Raw genomic sequence first — 19615 nt, 5'->3', positions numbered from 1 at the left:
TAGAAAATTTTATCGTCCCTATGTCTCTATAGTGCACAACACTGTCCGGTGATTCCATCTTCTAGCAATTATGACGTCAAAAGACTTTTACTTGTCCCTGTTGTAACTATCACCTTTGTACCTATAATTGTAGCTTTATAATTTCCAACCACTCTAGGTACAAAATTATCAACACACAGGACCTACTCTAGGTCTAATTATAACATAGCTCTGCATTCCGTTATAACCATATACTCTGCCCCAATGTCGTAGGGGTGTTCCGTTTTTAAAATATCAAATTAAAATAATTATCATTTAAAAAGTTTTTAAAAACCCACGTTTTCTGATTGAACTATAAAGTAGAAAATAAATGCTATACATCACAATAATGCAAGAAATCACTCTACTATAAGCGATCGCAAACTGCGTGTGCATTATGACAAAAAATGAAAAACGTGGGGCGCCAAAGTAAATGTTTATTATCGGTCATTGTTAATATAAGATGTAAAAGTTATATTACTATTGATTACATAATATTATTGAGTTTTATTAGGGAGCTTGTAGAGAGTCAACAGTATTAAAAACTATAAGAAAATCACGGCGCCCCACGTTTTTCATTTTTTCGAATCGACGTTTCTTCTGTGTTGCCGTTTCTTTCACCATTTTGCCCTCGCGTGCAAACCATTCGACCATCAACATTCTACTTCCTGATCAGTCAGATTTGCATAGGTTCGTACACAAACACCACGTGACCACTACTCAGCCAATCGCGTGCTCGCTCCTTCAGTAAGCCAAAGAGGGAAAGTACCGAACCTTGTTTTATTAAATTACAATTACTAGGCTAAGTCCCTTTTTTTGTACAAATCAATAGGGGTCTAAAATGATCAATAAAATTTGTCCATGGATCAATTTAATAATAACTTTTCGATTTGAACCCCCCCCCCCCTCAAGATTTCGATTTGCCCCCCCCCCCCCCTCTTTCGATTTGCACCCCTCCCCCCCCCCCCCCGTCAAGATTTCGATTTGCACCCCCGACCTTTCAATTTATTTTTCCAACCCATTTTGGCGCCCCCTAAGGTCGGCGCCCGGGGACATATGTCGTCGTCCCCCCCCCCCCTCGCTACGCTACTGAATCAACACCCTGTGTGGACGTTTAAAAATAGTAAAGTAATTTTCTCAAGTTGTTTTTATAATGGACTAATCCAATAACACATGTGCGAGATACAAGACAGACAAATAGACAGAGGAAGCAAGTTAAATAAAAGCTGTAAAAATGAGACACAGGCTAATATGTCAGACATTTCTCATGTAAAATAAAATTCTACTTTAATATTGTACTACGTCCTTATGACTATTGTTATGTCTCTAATGCATCTTTGTCTATGTGCAATAAGACGTCCATATGTCATATAGTGTGGGCCAGCGCTACCTATATATCATGTTGTTTAGGGCATCTATGTCCAGATACAGCACTTTTGTAGGCACTTGAATACTACCTAGTTTACAGCTACTTGTGTTCCTTAGGGACCATTGACCATGTAGACGCTAGACGGAGTATGACATTTACTCCTGTGTGTAAGGATGACATCTTTCCCTCTGTGTGTGTCAATTCCCACCATTTAGATTAGTTGACATTGCAACTGTTTAGATTAGTTGACATTTTCCACATTTTAGATTTATTTGACGTCTCCCACTGTTAAAAGTAGTTGACATGTCCCACTGTTTAGATTAGTTGGCATTTCCCACTGTTTATATTAGTTGACATTTCCCACTGTTTATGTTAGTTGGCATTTCCCACTGTTTAGATTAGTTGACATTTCCTACTCTTTAGATTAGTTTACATTTCCCACTGTTTAGATTAGTTGAGATTTTCAATTGTTTAGATTAGTTGACAGTTCCAACTGTTTAGATTAGTTGACATTTCCAAGTGTTTAGATTAGATGACATTTCCAACTGTTTCGATAAGACGACATTTCCAACAGTTTCGATTAGTTGACATTTTCAACTCTTTATATTAGTTGACATTTCCAATGGTTTAGATTAGTTTGTCATTTCACCCTGCGGATGTCACGTTTCCTGGTCCGTGTTAGGTGGACTTGTGGGAGCGGATCTTTGACTTTCTCTGCTCATGGTGGGTGTCTTGTTATAATAATCATAAAGACACACATGTAGCACACACAGACACACAAAAACACAGATACACACAATACACACAACACACACGATGGGTCTTACTGTGGCCTTACCGCGCTCGTTTCTAAGTTTAATGTTTTCAATCTTTCACATAAACAAAAGAGAATTTTTGAGAGCGTGTTCAATAACAGTGCAATAGCAACTTTATTAAGATCATAAATGTTACATATCTAACAAAATTAACACGTTATTTCAGTCATAAATAATACTAACAAGACTGTAAGTTCACATGTATAACAATTTTGGTGTGAGTAATATAGCTAATAACATTGAAGTAATGAAAAATGTAACTTAAAGAGAACGTGTAACATATTTATATTTTTTTAAAAGATAACTTTTTTTACATAATATTTAATACTAATATAAAATATTTACATAACATACAAACAAATATGTTATCTATCCTGGTCATTGTGAACTGCATTAAAAATTTAAAACAATCTTTATTTTTCAATAGTAAAAAAAAAAAACAGTTAAAAAAATTGTATTACGTACAATCTTTATTTTTTAACAGAAAAAAGTGAAAAAATCTGTATGTGAAGGAGGTGAAACAATATTACCATAATTAAAACTGCACATCTCAAGAACTTAGGAGTGAAACACAGTTACGTCAAACATTATAAATATTTAAACTAGCTAATTCATCCATTGTATTCGTACCAACTTTGTAGAACTAATACATTTACTCATCTCTCGTTGGAAGGATGAACTTTAGCACCAAGCCACGATCCACAAATTCTTTCAAGTCTTCCTTAAGACTGTCCATTTCACGGAGTACTCCAGAATTGATCGTCCGCCTGCCGTGATACTTTATGGTGACATCCCTCAAATTGTTTTGATTTTTCACAATTTCTTTAAAAGACCTTAAAAACATGATCTGTGAAAAAGAGCACGACAAAAACAAAAAACAATCTGTGAAAACGATCATGATAAAAATGAAATCTTAATCTGTGATTAAAAAATTTTAGTCAAAGAGTATATATTTTTGAAATAATAATGATTTGCTTATACTCAGTGTCTTCCAGACGTTTTTCTCCGGGAGGCAGGGAGGGGGGGGGGGGGGGCTTGACATTTTCCGGGGGGGGGGGGGAGTTTGTACTAAAGTTTCCTGGGAGGGGTATACCCTGGTAAATGTAAATGTTTTCTGTATAAATTTCGTTTCTACTCCCGAGAGATGTCTGCAAGAAACTGCTTTTACTAGGTACATATACCGGATTTTAAGGTGGCATTGCAGCCATATCTAAATTGTAAAGTTTAACTAAAAAAATAATAGTGCGATATGGCATAAAACAGCTGCAAACGGAAATTGAATGGCGAGAAGTAACAATAAAACAAATGTAAAAAAAAAACTTTTAAAAGCATCAATCTTTTAAATGCACTGAAAATAAAAACTAATTTACTTTTTTTAAAATAAGGAAGCTTTTGTTGCTAAAATATGTAAAAGATCTGATGAGCGACCAAAGCTTTTATTAAAGAAAGCAAATTAGTTTTATTTTCTTATTTACTGTGCATTTAAAAAAATTGTTGATGTAAAGGTTTTTTTATATATGTTTTATTTTCTACATTTTCTACATCTATTTTTTTTGTTTGTGGCAAATCTTGTAACTCAATTTCTACCCACTTCTGATGGACATAAAATATATAAATTAAAAAAAAAATCTTAAGAACAACCTTAATTTTTATGAAAGAAAGAAGATTGGTTTTATTTTCAATGCCTTAAAAGCTTATTGCTGTAAGTTTGTTTTTAATATATATGTTTTAAAGTGATTCCTAATTTATGAAGTCGACTCGAATAAAAATATTTGCTTTAAAACACCATCAGCAGCTCGCAGTATCTGAAAGACGGTTATCTGTCCTGTGAATGCAGCAGTCCGATACCACAATTTACAGACTACAGCCAGCTGATCAAGCGAATGATAGATCTTAATATTGTTACCTCCCCTTAGTTGTAAATCGTTTAAAAACTATATTATCTGCTTCTAATAGCCTTCATTTATCCGACTCCGCTGTACGATTGTAAACATTCGACATGAACCACAGCTCACCAGACTAGTCCACTGATAGCGTCTAGCTAGTTATATCTTCTTTTTTTTTTACTTTCTTGTATATACAAAGTAGCCTATAGAGAAAGTCTTGTAATCGTGCAAAAAAAAAATCGAGATTTTTACAAATCTCGACGTTTTACACATCACTGATATTTTGCAATCTTGTCCGTATGTCTGTGTGTCTGTGTGTGTGCCTGTCTGTGAGTGTGTGTGTGTGTCTGTCTGTGAGTGTGTGTGTGTGTGTAAACACGATAACTTGAGTACCGTTACAGCTAGGTTGATGAAATTTCATTTATAAGTATTTTATCAAAATCGTGAATCCTGATCAACTTTTGAGCGATTTCCGATAACCGGAAAAGGTACTTTTTTCTACTTTGAATGTTTCAAAAGCCTATAACTTAAGTACTATTTCAGATAGATAAATGAAATTTCACATGAAAGTAAAAGATCTAATTCTCTACCTTCTATCACATTTTGAGTAATTTCCGTTGACCGGAAGTACTAATTTACGCTATTTCCGATTTCTCAAAAAAAACGCATGTAAATTTATTAAGTAATAATAATATTGCGCACTATTATGCACATTTTGTTTTGGCGTTCGCTTGGTGCGCAATTCTTTTTTCTATGAGATTCTATTCTATTTTTAAAATAAAAGTTTACGTAATTAAAAATCATGTTTATATTCCAAGTTATATAAGAAGACTCGAGAAATTTAGGGGAGATCACTCCCAGTTTATTTGTTATTGAATAAGGTAATCTATCGAGTGATCTTTAGAATTTAAATTTGTTTGTGCCACTATGGTTTTTTGAAAACGTTTATTTAATTTGTATGACTAATTAAACATCTAAATTAACAAATAGATTTTCATACATTGCCACCGAAGATGGAGGTATCTAGAAAATTTGAACGAAATCGCTGCCTTAGAATTTGGTCAAAATTGAGTTCCAAGATTTGCCACAACCCAAAAAACGGACGTTCTTCACTAGGTAAAGCTGGGAATTATACTTCTTGGTTTATTGATAAACGATTTTATGAATCAGACGAGTATTTTCACTGCTACATTTTGCTACAGCGATTGTATAAATTAGACTAGTATTTAGATAGTTACGTTTTGTTTTGTTTTTATGGTCATGGACATCGAAAACGTCCGTAATCTTTCAAAAGACTCCAGCTGTGCCAGAAATTCCTCTGTCAAATTTCCCTCCATTTTATAATGTCCAATGTGTAGCTCTTCCAGTGTGTGGCGGTACAGGGTGGCAATGTTGTCAAGGGAAAACTATAGAGAGACATTAATTTAAATATGTATACATCTTTTTCACTATCTATAAATAAACATTTTAAAAAAAAACATGATTAAAGAAATAAACAAAAAATAAATAAATAAACAGAAAAACAAAGAAACGAACAAAAAAAAAGAAACGAAAAAACGAAGAAACTAACTAACAAACAAATAAACGAACGAATAAATAAATCAGTTAATTAAGCTAATTAATTAATTAAAGAATAAATAAAGAGGGATTAATCGGATTAAATGTATGTTACGCTGTTGTCCCAAGATTGAAATTTTCATTGCGCGTTTTTGCTTTTCGCTGAAAGCAAGAATTTTACGCCATTTTACTTTTTCTTATAACGAGAAAGTATTGTAATCGTACACAAAAATCACATGAAATTTTGAAAGTTTTACCGTTTTACACCTATGGCCTTCATTACATCCGGAGTATCGAGGACTTATTCAATCAGACAAAAATTCTAAATCCAGAGCTATTAAAATCTAGGCGTTTCCTGCTTAATCGAGTCTGAAAAACTGGCCGTAGCCATTCTGTCCGTATGTCTCTGAGTGTATGTGTGTGTGTGTGTGTCTGTAAACACGATAACTTGAGTACCGTTACAGCTAGATTGATGAAATTTCATATATAAGTATAATATCAAATTTGTAGTTATGTAACGACTTTTCAGCGATTTCCGATAACCGGAAGTGGAACTTACTCTACTTTCACATTTTCAAAAGCCTATAACTTGAGTACTGTTTTATTATTATTATTACCTTCTCGTATACAGAGTATAGAGAAAATATTGTAATCGTGCACAAAAATCATATGACATTTTGACAGTTTTCACAGTTTTACACCTCAGTCCTTCATCACATCCGGAGTATAGAGGACTTTTTTTAATCAGAAAAAAATATAAATCCAGATTTATCAAAACTTTTGCGTTTTATGCGTAATAAAGTCGGAAAATCTGGACAATCCTATTCTATGCGTGTGTATGTGTGTGTGTGTGTGTGTGTGTGTGTGTGTGTGTGTGTGTGTGTGTGTGTAAGCACGATAACTTGTGTACCCGAACAGCTAGGTTGTCGAAATTTTATATATAAGTATTATATCAAATTTGTAGTTCTGTATCAACTTTCCAGCTATTTCAAACAATCGGAAGTGGAACTTATTCTACTTTCATTTTTTAAAGGCTATAACTTGAGTACTGTTTCAGATAGACAATGAAATTGCACATGTAAGTACAAGATCTAATTCTCTGCCTTCTATCCAATTTTTAGTCATTTCCGTCGATCGGAAATAATAATTTACGCTATTTCCGATTTCTAAAAAAAGACTTTTGAATTTATAAAGTACTAATAATATTCCGCACTACCATACTCATTTTGTTTGGCGTTCGCTTAGTGCGCAATCCTTTTTGCTACGAGGTTTTATTCTATTTTAAAAAGTTTAAGTAATTAAAAATGGAGTAAAAATCATGTCTATATCCCTAGTTGCCATCCCCGTAGTGTTATAAATTATTATGAATATTCGAGAACGTTTAGGGGAGATCACTCCCGGTTTATTTATAAAGTAATGAAGTAGTAAACCGGAGAAATACCAAAAAAATGTTACATATATATATATATATATATATATATATATATATATATATATATATATATATATATATATATATATATATGCCTGTGTGTGTATGAGTGTGTATGTGTGGTGTATGTGTGGTGTTTGTGTGCGTATGTGTGTGTGTGTGAGAGAGAGAGAGAGAGAGAGAGAGAGAGAGAAAAAATCCTTCAGTGTTAATCTCTGCTCACTATATCACTTACCTGATCCCCGGTCTTAGACTGGCCGTTGAACCGTACCGTAATGCTGACCAAAGGTATGTGTGGGGACAAAAGACCACAATCTATGTAGTTGGACACATTTAGTGACACCTTGACGTCAGGACAGGATTCTATAAGAGCCCTCCATGCCATTCCGCGTATGTTTCCTAATTTCATAACAAGATATATATGTATATATATATATATATATATATATATATATATATATATATATATATATATATATATATATATATATATATATATATATATATATATATATATATATATATATATATATTTATATATTTATATATTTATATATTTATATATTTATATATTTATATATTTATATATTTATATATTTATATATTTATATATTTATATATTTATATAATGTGTACATTTACTGAGGTGGATTGTAATGACTGACGAGAAGCCGCGTTGGTTGTTAACAGCCTTTATTATGTACAGACGCCATGATGCAAAGAGAGAGGAAGCAGGTGGCGAGAGAGAACTATTTATAGATAACAACATGTAAGGGACATCACTCAAGATAACAATATAAATATAATACTAATACAGAGAGTGAGTTCCCTTGACCTCACAATTAACTCAATCTATTACATCCCTTTACCCTTAGAACACAATAACACATCTCTCAATAGAACAATTGATAGTATCCTAAAATCACCAATTATATTGTAACATGAACACTATGGTAGATTACATCCTTACAAACAATGCACAATATGCTACAACATAATCAAAATACAAAACAATAATGTCAAAGTCCTTTTGACCTTTAGAATCATAGGTCTAACTTATTTGGGACCTTGATTGTCCTGCTTGACCTTCTCAGTGGCTTTTGATTTGGTGACTCAATATTCTGACCATCTGGGTTCTCTATCTCAGGAGGTCTAGGATTTAAATCATTAACTCCAGAATTTACATTTTCTGACTCCAGACAACTTGGTTCACTCATATCAACAGAACTTGGTTGTGGAACAAACTGAGTTGGTGTGAACTGATCAGATTTGGTGGGATTGACAGATTCACACTTATTATCTGCACAAGTTATTTTTAACTTTATAAGGCACAGGTCCTGTACATTGAACAATTTGACCTGGTATCCATTTTTCCCTTCTCCCATAGTTTCTTAGATACACATTCTCATTAACACCAAATTCTCTTTCAATGAATGTTTGTCATGATCTAATGGAACTATTTTTGAATTGGCATCTGAAAGTATTATGCTGTTATTCAGATCCTTGACTGACATAGATTTCTTTGATTGATCAATTTTCTCAGGTAATCTGATAGTGCTTTCCTGGTAACCAAAAATACTGTTTAAAGTAATATCCTGGACAATGTCACTTTGCAACTGTGATCCAGTATTTGAAGTGGGTGTATTAAATGGCAAAAATCCTTTTTCTTTTCTTTTGATGTTACCCTTTTAGTTTCTGTAAGTGCTAATGATGTTAGCAAAGTTGTTTGATGATCATATTCCTTCTTACTAATGTATTTTCTTTAAAGCATTTGAAATTGCCATATCACCATAATCATTTATTAAGTTACAAATACTTTGTTTAGGCAACTCTGACTGATAATGGACTGCATCTTCTCCATCTTTTATATTATTTTCACAAAGGTTTTTATTTCTTATTTAATATGGCCTTAAGTCATCATTCACAGACTCTTCAGGCCAACCATTCTTACAGTACTCATATACTTTTATTAAGCACTCATCTTTTTGTGTTTCTCTCTTAATATCATTCACATTTATATTGGAGTTATCCATGATAGTGAAGAGAACAAATACATCTTCTGGTACATAGCTCAGGCTTTGGTTTTTTAAAGGTAATCTACTAAGACTATCTGCACTATTCTCAGATCCAGGTTTGTATTTCAATTCATAATTGTATGCAGTTAGTGTGATAGCCCATCTTTGAATTCTTGGTGAGGCATGCTCAGGTAGGGTTTTGTTTTCTCCAAATAAACCTAGCAATGGTTTATGATCTGTAAAGATGGTGAACTTCCTACCAAACAGAAACTTATGAAATTTCTTAACACCAAAAATGATGCCTAAGCTTTCCCTATCTAACTGAGAATAATTTTTCTCAGCCTGGTTCAAAGATCTACTGGCAAAAGCAATGGGTCTGTCACCCTTCTCATCCATGTGGGACAAGACTGCTCCTACACCATCTGGTGAAGCATCACATGTTAATATAAGTCTTTTCCCTGGGTCATAGTGAGTTAGTAAGGTGTCAGCAGACAAAGCCTCTTTTGCTGTATTAAAAGCAGTATCTTGTTGTTTACCCCAGTGCCAAGTTGCATTTTTCTGTAGCAGCTTGTACAGTGGTGATAGTTTACCAGACAGATTCCCTATGAACTTTGCATAGTAATTTATCAAGCCCAAAAAAAGCTCTTAGTTGTTGGGTATTTTCAGGTTTGGGTGCTTCTTTAATGGCTTTTGTTTTCTCAGGTTGAGGCCTGATGCCTTGTTTGCTCAATATATAACCAAGAAAACTAATTTCTGTCAGCATGAATTGACATTTATCTTTGTTTATCTTTAAACCTTTTTCACCAACAATTTTCAAGACTTTATCTAGTGTTTTAAGATGTTCAGTGTCATTCTTACCAGTTATGTACACATTGTCAAAGTACACACAAACATTTGGAATATCCTTAAAAATACTGTCCATGACAGCTTGGAAAATTCCAGGGCTAGATGATATGCCAAAACATAGTCTTTCATATTGGTAGAGTCCTTTATGTGTGTTTATTGTCGTATAGACTTTTGAATCTGGATGCAGTTCTAGTTGAGTGTAAGCATGACTAAAGTCTAATTCAGTGAATTTGTCTCCTCCTGCCAAATTCAAAGAAATTTCCTCAATGTTAGGTATAGGGTACCTATTTAGCTCTATTTGCTTATTCAGTGTAGTTTTATAATCTCCACAAATTCTTATAGAACCATCCTTCTTTAACACTGGCACAATGGGTGTCGCCCAATCGGAATAGTCTACCTTCTTTATGATGCCATTAGATTCCAATCTACTTAGCTCATTTTCAATTTTATTCCTCATTGCATAAGGTGGAACTCTAGCTTTGCAGTATCTTGGATTTGTATCTTTAATGCTTAACTTCACTGTTCTATCATTTAGTAATCCAGAGTTACCAAAAACACTTTTATTTTCAGATATTACTTTATCTAGTGAAGTAAGACTAGATTCTTTTACATTCTTCAATGAACAAATACTCTCCCAATTTAACTTAAGATCACTTAACCAGTTCCTACCTAGTAATGGCGGTCCATTTCCTTCAACCACAAGAAGAGGAAGTTTAACACTTTGACCATTATAACTTACATGAACCATACACTCTCCTATTACCGGAACATTGTCACCAGTGTATGTTGTTAGACACTTGTGACATGGTTGTAGAGGCACTGATCCTCCTGTGACAGCGTCAAAATCTTTCTTTGTTATGACTGTTAGAGATGCTCCAGTGTCAAGTTGGAAGCTGATGCTCTTACCGTTGATATAAACTGGTACATTGATGGGAGCATGACTTATTGATTTCACAGAGAACAGGTTGAAATCCGGCTGCGAATCAGTTTGAGCATTTTCACAGGTAGAGTGGTTCATTGGTTGGGTTAGGTAGTCTTGGTGAGAGTTAACATAGTGCTGCCTTTGGTTGCGGTACTGTCTTGACTGGCTAGATTTAGCAACAGACGAAGACTTTGCAAAGCAGGCCTTGGCAATGTGACCTTGCTTACTGCACTTATAACAAGTTGCAGACTTGAACTTGCACCGATGAGATGCATGGGGACCTTTGCATCGATGACATTTTTGATAATTATTACTAGATTTAGATCTAGGATTTGAACGAGCAGGCTGTTTAGCATAAGTTGGAATGCTCTGATGGGGTTGATGTTTATTGACTAACCTGCTGTTTACTGCATGGATCCCTGAAGGCGTAAGAGATTTCGCCGCATCTGATGACTGCTGGAATAAAGTTGCAAGTTGTATTGCTTTTTCCAATTTTAGATCTGACTCGAGCAGCAACTTTCTTTGAATATCAGGGCTGTTTACACCTGTCACAAACTTTTCACATAGTCTGTCAGACAGCGTGTCGCCGAATTCACAAAATCTACTTAGATGACATAAAGCAGCAACATATTCTGATATTGACTCGTTTGGTTGACGAGTCCTACTGTCAAATCTAGCTCGACATAGAAACTTTGATGGGGTAGGCGCATGGTGGTCTGTTAGCAATTTGCTCAGCTCGTTAAAGCTCTTGGTAGTTAGACTAGCTGGTGCGCATAAGTCTTTTAGTAGCCTAAATTGTTGAGGCCCTATGACTGTTAACAAAACAGCTCTCTTTTTGGCTTCTATCGTCACGTTGTTAGCTTCTAGGTAAAAGCTTAACCTCTCTAGGTAATCTTGAATGATTTCATCATTCGCATCAAATTGATTTATTTGGCCATACAGCGCCATAATTCTAGAAATAATTAGCTAATAAGCTCTAGCAAACCTCTTTTTTGCGTAAGTAGGAGCTCTTTCTAGTGGATGTTTATCCTTCGTCGCCAAATGAGGTGGATTGTAATGACTGACGAGAAGCCGCGTTGGTTGTTAACAGCCTTTATTATGTACAGACGCCATGATGCAAAGAGAGAGGAAGCAGGTGGCGAGAGAGAACTATTTATAGATAACAACATGTAAGGGACATCACTCAAGATAACAATATAAATATAATACTAATACAGAGAGTGAGTTCCCTTGACCTCACAATTAACTCAATCTATTACATTTACATATGCGTATACGTATACGTTCTGTCTTGTTGTGATGTTCGATTCTTTTTGCATTAGCTTTCAATATTGGCAGTTTACCTTGCACGTGATAATTTTAGTCTGCTTTCAAACGGCTGTCTGTCTAAATATCCTTACTAGGGTACGATCTACAGCACAGACTATATGCCAAAGCTGTACTGCTATCTATGTCACGTACCCAGCAGTGTTTGTTGGATGAGTTATTTATAGAACATAGCGGTGTTATATTTAAATTTTTCGCCACACTGTTGGCATCAATGCCAAGTTTGGTCACACTGTTGGCATCAATGCCAAATTGGGCCAACATGTTGGCATCAATGCCAATTTGGGCCAATCCGATGACAGCAAGACCGAACCTGTTTGCATGATCTTTTTTAAAAAATAGGTTACGATATTAGTAATAATGTTAGGCCCTATTTATAGTACCTTACCTTCTAAGTAACTGACAGTTATAAAAAAATATTTGAAGTTTGTCCCCAGACTCTTTGATAGGTTTTGTAGTAGGGCTTCGCTGAGATACTCAATTGTTAGTGACTGAAGGTTTGTAAACTTCTGGATACAAAACACATCAAAAGTTTATAAATTGAGAAATGACATTTTAATCGTACGACCATAGTTACAGCTAGAGCAGTGAACTAGCTAGCAAAAACTCATTAGCCAAGAAAATTTTATTTCACACTGTCAATATCTAAGCATAAAATCAGTGGCCTTGCTTTATGCACTAGAGAGGGGAGATTCGTGTGTCTAATATTTAAAATCCCAAAATGCAAACAAAAACTCGATTTTATTTCTGAGGGTTAAGGTAACATATTGATATACTAATCCGATCATTGAATTCGTTTGAAGTTAATTTTTTATTTACGGGTTGAAAAGCTGGAGTTTTTTTTAGTTGATTCCTTAGTTAAATCAACATTAGCTTTTTTAAGTCTTAGATTAAATGCCCAAATTCCCCAAAATTTAATGCTTTAAGGGATCCAAAATTTGAAAATTCATAAGAAATAAGTTTGAAGATATTCACTTAAAAGTTTTTGACTGAGTACCACAAAATATGGTAAAAGATTATGAATTCATTGTTTATTGGACTTAAAATTGTAATATTTTATAAATGGTGGAAATCCTACAATCCATTGTTACCCAAAAAAATGTAATTTTTCGTCGAAAAGCATATTCGGATGTACCTTTTAGAAGCTGTAGAGAAACAAATAGTTTGCTCTCTTATATTAAAGATGTTTTTTTCCGGAGCCTACCTTCTTAGGCCAAGAAGAAAACATATTAATGTATAATAAAAACGTAAAATCCCTATATGGACATAAAAAATGAAATGACTCACTGTTAAGACGGTATCGAATGCATGAATCGGTAAGTCGTCGTAGTCGTAGTCGCTATAGGCATTGTGCAAACAAATTACTTTGATTTTCTCCGCTGAAGATTTGCTGAGATTTTCCAAGAACTTGGTTACGAACTTGTCTTCAAAGTTTGTATCGATCAGAGAAAAATCCTGTCGGACGATTTAAAAACAAACTCTTCATTGTGTATAATAGAAGCAATGCGAGACGGAAATTTAAAAAAAAAACGATGAAGAGTTGTATAGCTAGAAACACAAACACCTGTTATGTTTAATCTGATTGATCATAAAGTAGATGATATTTAAAAACAAACTCCCCAGAATTTTTTTGGGTACTTGTGATGACGTCACTTTAGGAAACAATTATAAATAGATTAAGGAAATTTAGGGTAGTTTTGTCATTGGTCAGTAGATAAGAATGAATCAAAAGACCATCAAGAAGCGAGATGACGCTTAAGCAGTAGATAGCGGCAGTCGGATAACTGAGGTAATAGTCAAAGAGTTAGAAGTTTGATGTCTAGGATTGATGTTAAAGTTGAATAGATTTTAGTTAAGTAGCGTCGGAATATATTCGTGATAGAGATAGTTGCGTTGATTTGTAAACGAAAAAACCAAATAACTTATAGAGAAACAGCAAGTCATAAGGGAAAATAAAATTAAGGTGTAGGTTCCGTCTACATCTCTACGGCTACATCTACATCTACAGATACACCTGTGTCCGTATCGGTGACTGTTCGTGTATCTATATCCTGATCTATATTTATATTTTTACCGATATTTTCTTCTTCTTCGTTCTTTTTAAATGTGAGAAAATGTAATGCGCCTATCGAGATGATAAAAAGGAGATACGACAATGATTCAACACTTGCCTCCATGTTTTTCTGCTGCTTCAGAAATGTGTTCATAAAGGAAGCAAACCTACTCATTGCTGTGTTGGTCGGCCCGTCCGGGTATAGCCCCTGCAGCTCTAACACTCGGAGTTCGGATCTCCATAAAATCTTCAACACGTCCTGAAGAATCTTCAGAGTGTCGTCCATCACATTGCTACAAATTGAGCACTCAATTCTCAGTTCCATTACGTTTTCTGCACATCTTTTTGCCAGTGCAATAGATCTTCGAGCTATATCAGTAGATTAAGAATATATATATATATATATATATATATATATATATATATATATATATATATATATATATATATATATATATATATATATATATATGTACATATGTCTATGCACATACATGCATATATATGTAAATGTATATTATGCAAACACGTGCACATAATATTACACGTACACGTACAAATACACATCAATTATATAAATTAGATATTTCATTATGCCTCGTGTGTTGATTTGTAAAAAAAAAATCAAATTTTTATCTCTTTATGTCTCTAACCGGTATCTTCTAGTTTTCTGTCGTCCAGAACCAGTTTTATGGACCGCCATAGTGATGCGCTTTTTGTTGCTGAGTTCCAATAATTGCACACCTTAAAGATAATAAAGGCATTTAACAACCTGCATTACCCACATATGTAGCAACCAGTCTAACCCTCACATGTGGCAACCTGCCTAACCCACACAAGCGACATGTAGCAACCAACCTAACCCATACATTAAGCAACCAGCCTAACTCACACATGTAGCAACCAACCTAACCCATACATTAAGCAACCAGCCTAACTCACACATGTAGCAACCAGCCTAACTCACACATGTAGCAACCAGCCTAACCCAGACAAGCGACATGTAGCAACCAGCCTAACTCACACATGTAGCAACCAGCCTAACCCACACAAGCGACATGTAGCAACCAACCTAACCCACACATGTAGCAACTAGCCTAACCCACACATGTAGCAACCAGCCTAACCCACACATGTAGCAACCAGCCTAAACCACACATGTAGCAACCAGCCTAAACCACACATGTAGCAACCAGCCTAAACCACACATGTAGCAACCAGCCTAACCCACACAAGCGACATGTAGCAACCAACCTAACCCACACATGTAGCAACCAGCCTAACCCACACATGTAGCAACTAGCCTAACCCACACATGTAGCAACCAGCCTAAACCACACATGTAGCAACCAGCCTAAACCACACATGTAGCAACCAGCCTAAACCACACATGTAGCAACCAGCCTAAACCACACATGTAGCAACCAGCCTAAACCACACATGTAGCAACCAGCCTAACCCACACATGTAGCAACTAGCCTAACCCACACATGTAGCAACCAGCCTAAACCACACATGTAGCAACCAGCCTAAACCACACATGTAGCAACCAGCCTAACCCACACATGTAGCAACTAGCCTAACCCACACATGTAGCAACCAGCCTAAACCACACATGTAGCAACCAACCTAACCCACACATGTAGCAACCAGCCTAACCCACACATGTAGCAACCAGCCTAACCCACACATGTAGCAACCAGCCTAACCCACACATGTAGCAACCAGCCTAACCCACACAAGCGACATGTAGCAACCACCCTAACCCACACATGTAGCAACCAGCCTAACCCACACATGTAGCAACCAGCCTAAACCACACATGTAGCAACCAGCCTAACCCACACATGTAGCAACCAGCCTAACCCACACAAGCGACATGTAGCAACCAGCCTAACTCACACATGTAGCAACCAGCCTAACTCACACATGTAGCAACCAGCCTAACCCACACATGTAGCAACCAGCCTAACCCACACATGTAGCAACCAGCCTAACCCACACATGTAGCAACCAGCCTAACCCACACAAGCGACATGTAGCAACCAGCCTAACTCACACATGTAGCAACCAGCCTAACTCACACATGTAGCAACCAGCCTAACCCACACATGTAGCAACCAGCCTAACCCACACATGTAGCAACCAGTCTAATCCACACATGTAGCAACCAGCCTAACCCACACATGTAGCAACCAGCCTAACCCACACATGTAGCAACCAGCCTAACCCACACATGTAGCAACCAGCCTAACCCACACATGTAGCAACCAGCCTAACCCACACATGTAGCAACCAGCCTAACCCACACATGTAGTAACCAGCCTAACCCACATATGTAGCAACCAGCCTAACCCACATATGTAGCAACCAGCCTAACCCACACATGTAGCAACCAGCCTAACCCACACATGTAGCAACCAGCCTAACCCACACATGTAGTAACCAGCCTAACCCACATATGTAGCAACCAGCCTAACCCACATATGTAGCAACCAGCCTAACCCACACATGTAGCAACCAGCCTAACCCACACATGTAGCAACCAGCCTAACCCGCACATGTAGCAACCAACCTAACCCACACATGTAGTAACCAGCCTAACCCACACATGTAGTAACCAGCCTAACCCACATATGTAGCAACCAGCCTAACCCACACATGTAGCAACCAGCCTAACCCACACATGTAGCAACCAGCCTAACCCACACATGTAGTAACCAGCCTAACCCACATATGTAGCAACCAGCCTAACCCACATATGTAGCAACCAGCCTAACCCACATATGTAGCAACCAGCCTAACCCACATATGTGACAATTACAGATCCTTTGCGAGAGTTGTGCGGACTGCACCGGATGACACTAAGGAAAAAAGTGCAAAAATTAAAAAGATTAATGTGTTTAACCAGTTAAATATACGATTAACTAAATTTAATTAGCCTGTTCAGTAAAAATTCACAATCTCGACAAGGGTGGGTGTATGTGTGTGGGGTGTGTGTATATATGTGTGTGTGGGGGGGGGGTGGAGGTGACATCTTATCGTAAACTTCAATGGAGACATATGTTTTAGTAACCGACTAAAAATTAAGATTGTTACTACTAAATTCTCTAAACGGGCACCGATTAAAGCATTCACCCGTGGTAAACACCAGTTACAAACTTTAAGTTTTGAAGCAATTCATTTTGGTTCTTTAATTTGGATTTCTGCATGGATATAGTTTAAATTTGTAGTAATTGGCTTAAAATGTAGTATGTGCCGACCCGTAAAAAGTAAAAAGCTTCTAGCGGACGTTCGAAAAATCTCTATGGTCGCTATAGAACTCATTTTTCTATTCATTAAAAAATTCTTGAATGCTCCATTAACATTTTAAAATGATTCTCAAAATGGTCATCCCCCCCCCCCCCCCAGTATAGCGACGGATATTATCCCGAATGAATAGCACTTAAAAAACAGTAAAACAATGGCGTAGTCTGTCACTCTGTTTCGGAGTCCACAAGAAGTTTTGTAAACCATACTTTTTTTTAGTATATAACGTTGTTTTTTCCATGTTGAATACAATTTTACTGTGTATGTTAATTATGTTTATGTTTCATTTATCTATCTGAATCAGTACTCAAGTTATAGGCTTTTGAAAAAGGAAAAGTCCGGTTATTGGAAAAAATTATACAGAACTACACACATACATACACACAGAGACATAGGGACAAAATTACAAAAGTATGTTTTTTCCGACTCATTGGCATGTAAAACGTTGAATTTGTGAAAATCTCGATTTCGATTTTTGCTCGATTACAATACTTCCGCTATACTTCGTATGCGAGAAAGTAACAGTAAACTAATTATTACATTTGAATTTGTAATTTAAATTTAGATCTACTAATTTAAATCTACTATTTATTTCTTTTTACTTATGTCAATTAACATTTAAAATTAAGTAAAAACATTGATTTAGTACAATCGAATGTATTTATATTACACCATTCAAATAAACCATGCTTTACAGTAACTAATGTATGCGAAACCCAACAAACATAACTAGATAATCTCCAACGCTATACTGGAGGATTACTCTTAAAATATTACATTTTTGTGCTTACTTAAGCTTATAATTATTTTACATCCATTCGTTATGAATTAACATTGACAAAAAATTTTTTTTTTCATGTCAACAATAAAGATGGCAGGCGTCCCGTCAACTCAGTTAGTGTCCATTGATTTATCCAAACATTGTCAACAGCACAAGCCTTGTCGAAAATAACGACAACAAATCAAAGGTAAAGTGTTGTTATGCTACTACTCTACACTACCATTCTAACATTAACAAACAATATTCTAGATCTATCAATGGAGAATCTTTCCGTAATGTTGTTGACATGGAATAAAAAATATGCTTTTTTTTATATTTAGGACCGTAATTTATGGTGGGCTATCAAATTGCAAGAAGCCATTGTCTATGTCGCCATTACGCGTGAAAACCAAATTGTTTTTGCTTTTTTATTTTTTTTTATTTAGTTACCGAAAATATTAAAAACATCAAATACATCCAATCATTAGTAAAGTCCAAAAAAACTAGACAGACAATATTTTATAACCATATTAACTGTAACTACGCCGAGCATGATTTTTAAATTAATTTATGGGCCTCTCAAATACCTTTGAGACTTGTCGCTGGCGTCCATTTACAATCTAAATTTTGGTTCTTTAACTAAAATTACCTGAGCCGATGCTCCAATAGTGTCGAGAGATGATAACCTAAAAATTTCCAATAAAACATTCTCTGGTAAATTGCCCCAACAACGAGCAGCCATCATGAATATATATAGATCTAGATCTAGAACTATATAATATTAGTGGTAAACACTTATTATAGGACCTTGTTTATTTTCTCTTAACGTATCAAACACTTTCGAAAAACCATGCCCTTCGCGAATTGAATGAAAAACTAGATCTACGTGAATATCCGATTATAATAGAAGAGAAACATTGGTGCGCAAAGCAGTTTTATCTTGTTAGAAGGGTTGGTTTTGTTATCCAGATAAATGTGTCAATTTTGACCATATAAGTCAACAAGTTGCACAAACTGGTCCATGATGACTGCTCTTTATAGTCAGACTGCTTGATTTAAGGTCATGTAATGTAGCATGTCATGAGGTCACATGTCACATACATAGCGCATGGTATTTAGGGCATGTCTTTCACTATTCAGACGTCAAGAATAACTGTCACACATAAGAAGAAAATACAATCATTTATAAACTCGCGCCTCAGAAAGATCCTTCGAATTCGCTCGCCTAAAACCATCGGAATCGATGTTCTATTGCAAGGGACAAATCTACTGCCAGCTGAAGTAGAGATCCTCCACAGAAAATGGAA

The 19615-nt window shown here is 35.6% G+C and overlaps 1 protein-coding gene and 1 long non-coding RNA gene across 2 annotated transcripts; both read right to left on the bottom strand.

Moving 5' to 3' along the window:
- Window positions 1-2702: 2702 nt before the first annotated feature.
- On the bottom strand, window positions 2703-13618 carry LOC131950461 (uncharacterized). The gene is made up of 5 exons (XM_059312628.1): window positions 13474-13618; window positions 12575-12695; window positions 7313-7476; window positions 5327-5494; window positions 2703-3049 (listed from the first exon to the last, which is right to left on the bottom strand). The coding sequence occupies exons 3-5, from the start codon at window positions 7460-7462 to the stop codon at window positions 2855-2857; spliced, it is 513 nt and encodes a 170-aa protein (XP_059168611.1). The 5' UTR covers window positions 7463-7476; window positions 12575-12695; window positions 13474-13618; the 3' UTR covers window positions 2703-2854.
- Window positions 13619-14426: 808 nt separating this feature from the next.
- Window positions 14427-19155, bottom strand: LOC131950458 (uncharacterized). Its single transcript, XR_009388315.1, has 3 exons — window positions 18958-19155; window positions 14893-14983; window positions 14427-14608 (listed from the first exon to the last, which is right to left on the bottom strand). It is a non-coding gene; the product is annotated as an uncharacterized LOC131950458 (long non-coding RNA).
- Between the last annotated feature and the right edge of the window lie 460 nt (window positions 19156-19615).

Source organism: Physella acuta, unplaced genomic scaffold (assembly GCF_028476545.2).
Source record: "Physella acuta isolate Inbredline_101_S28 unplaced genomic scaffold, ASM2847654v3 ptg000765l, whole genome shotgun sequence".
NCBI classification, from domain to species: Eukaryota; Metazoa; Mollusca; class Gastropoda; family Physidae; genus Physella; species Physella acuta.
Note: the sequence above shows the minus strand (reverse complement) of the source record. Positions and strands in the feature narration are given on the sequence as shown.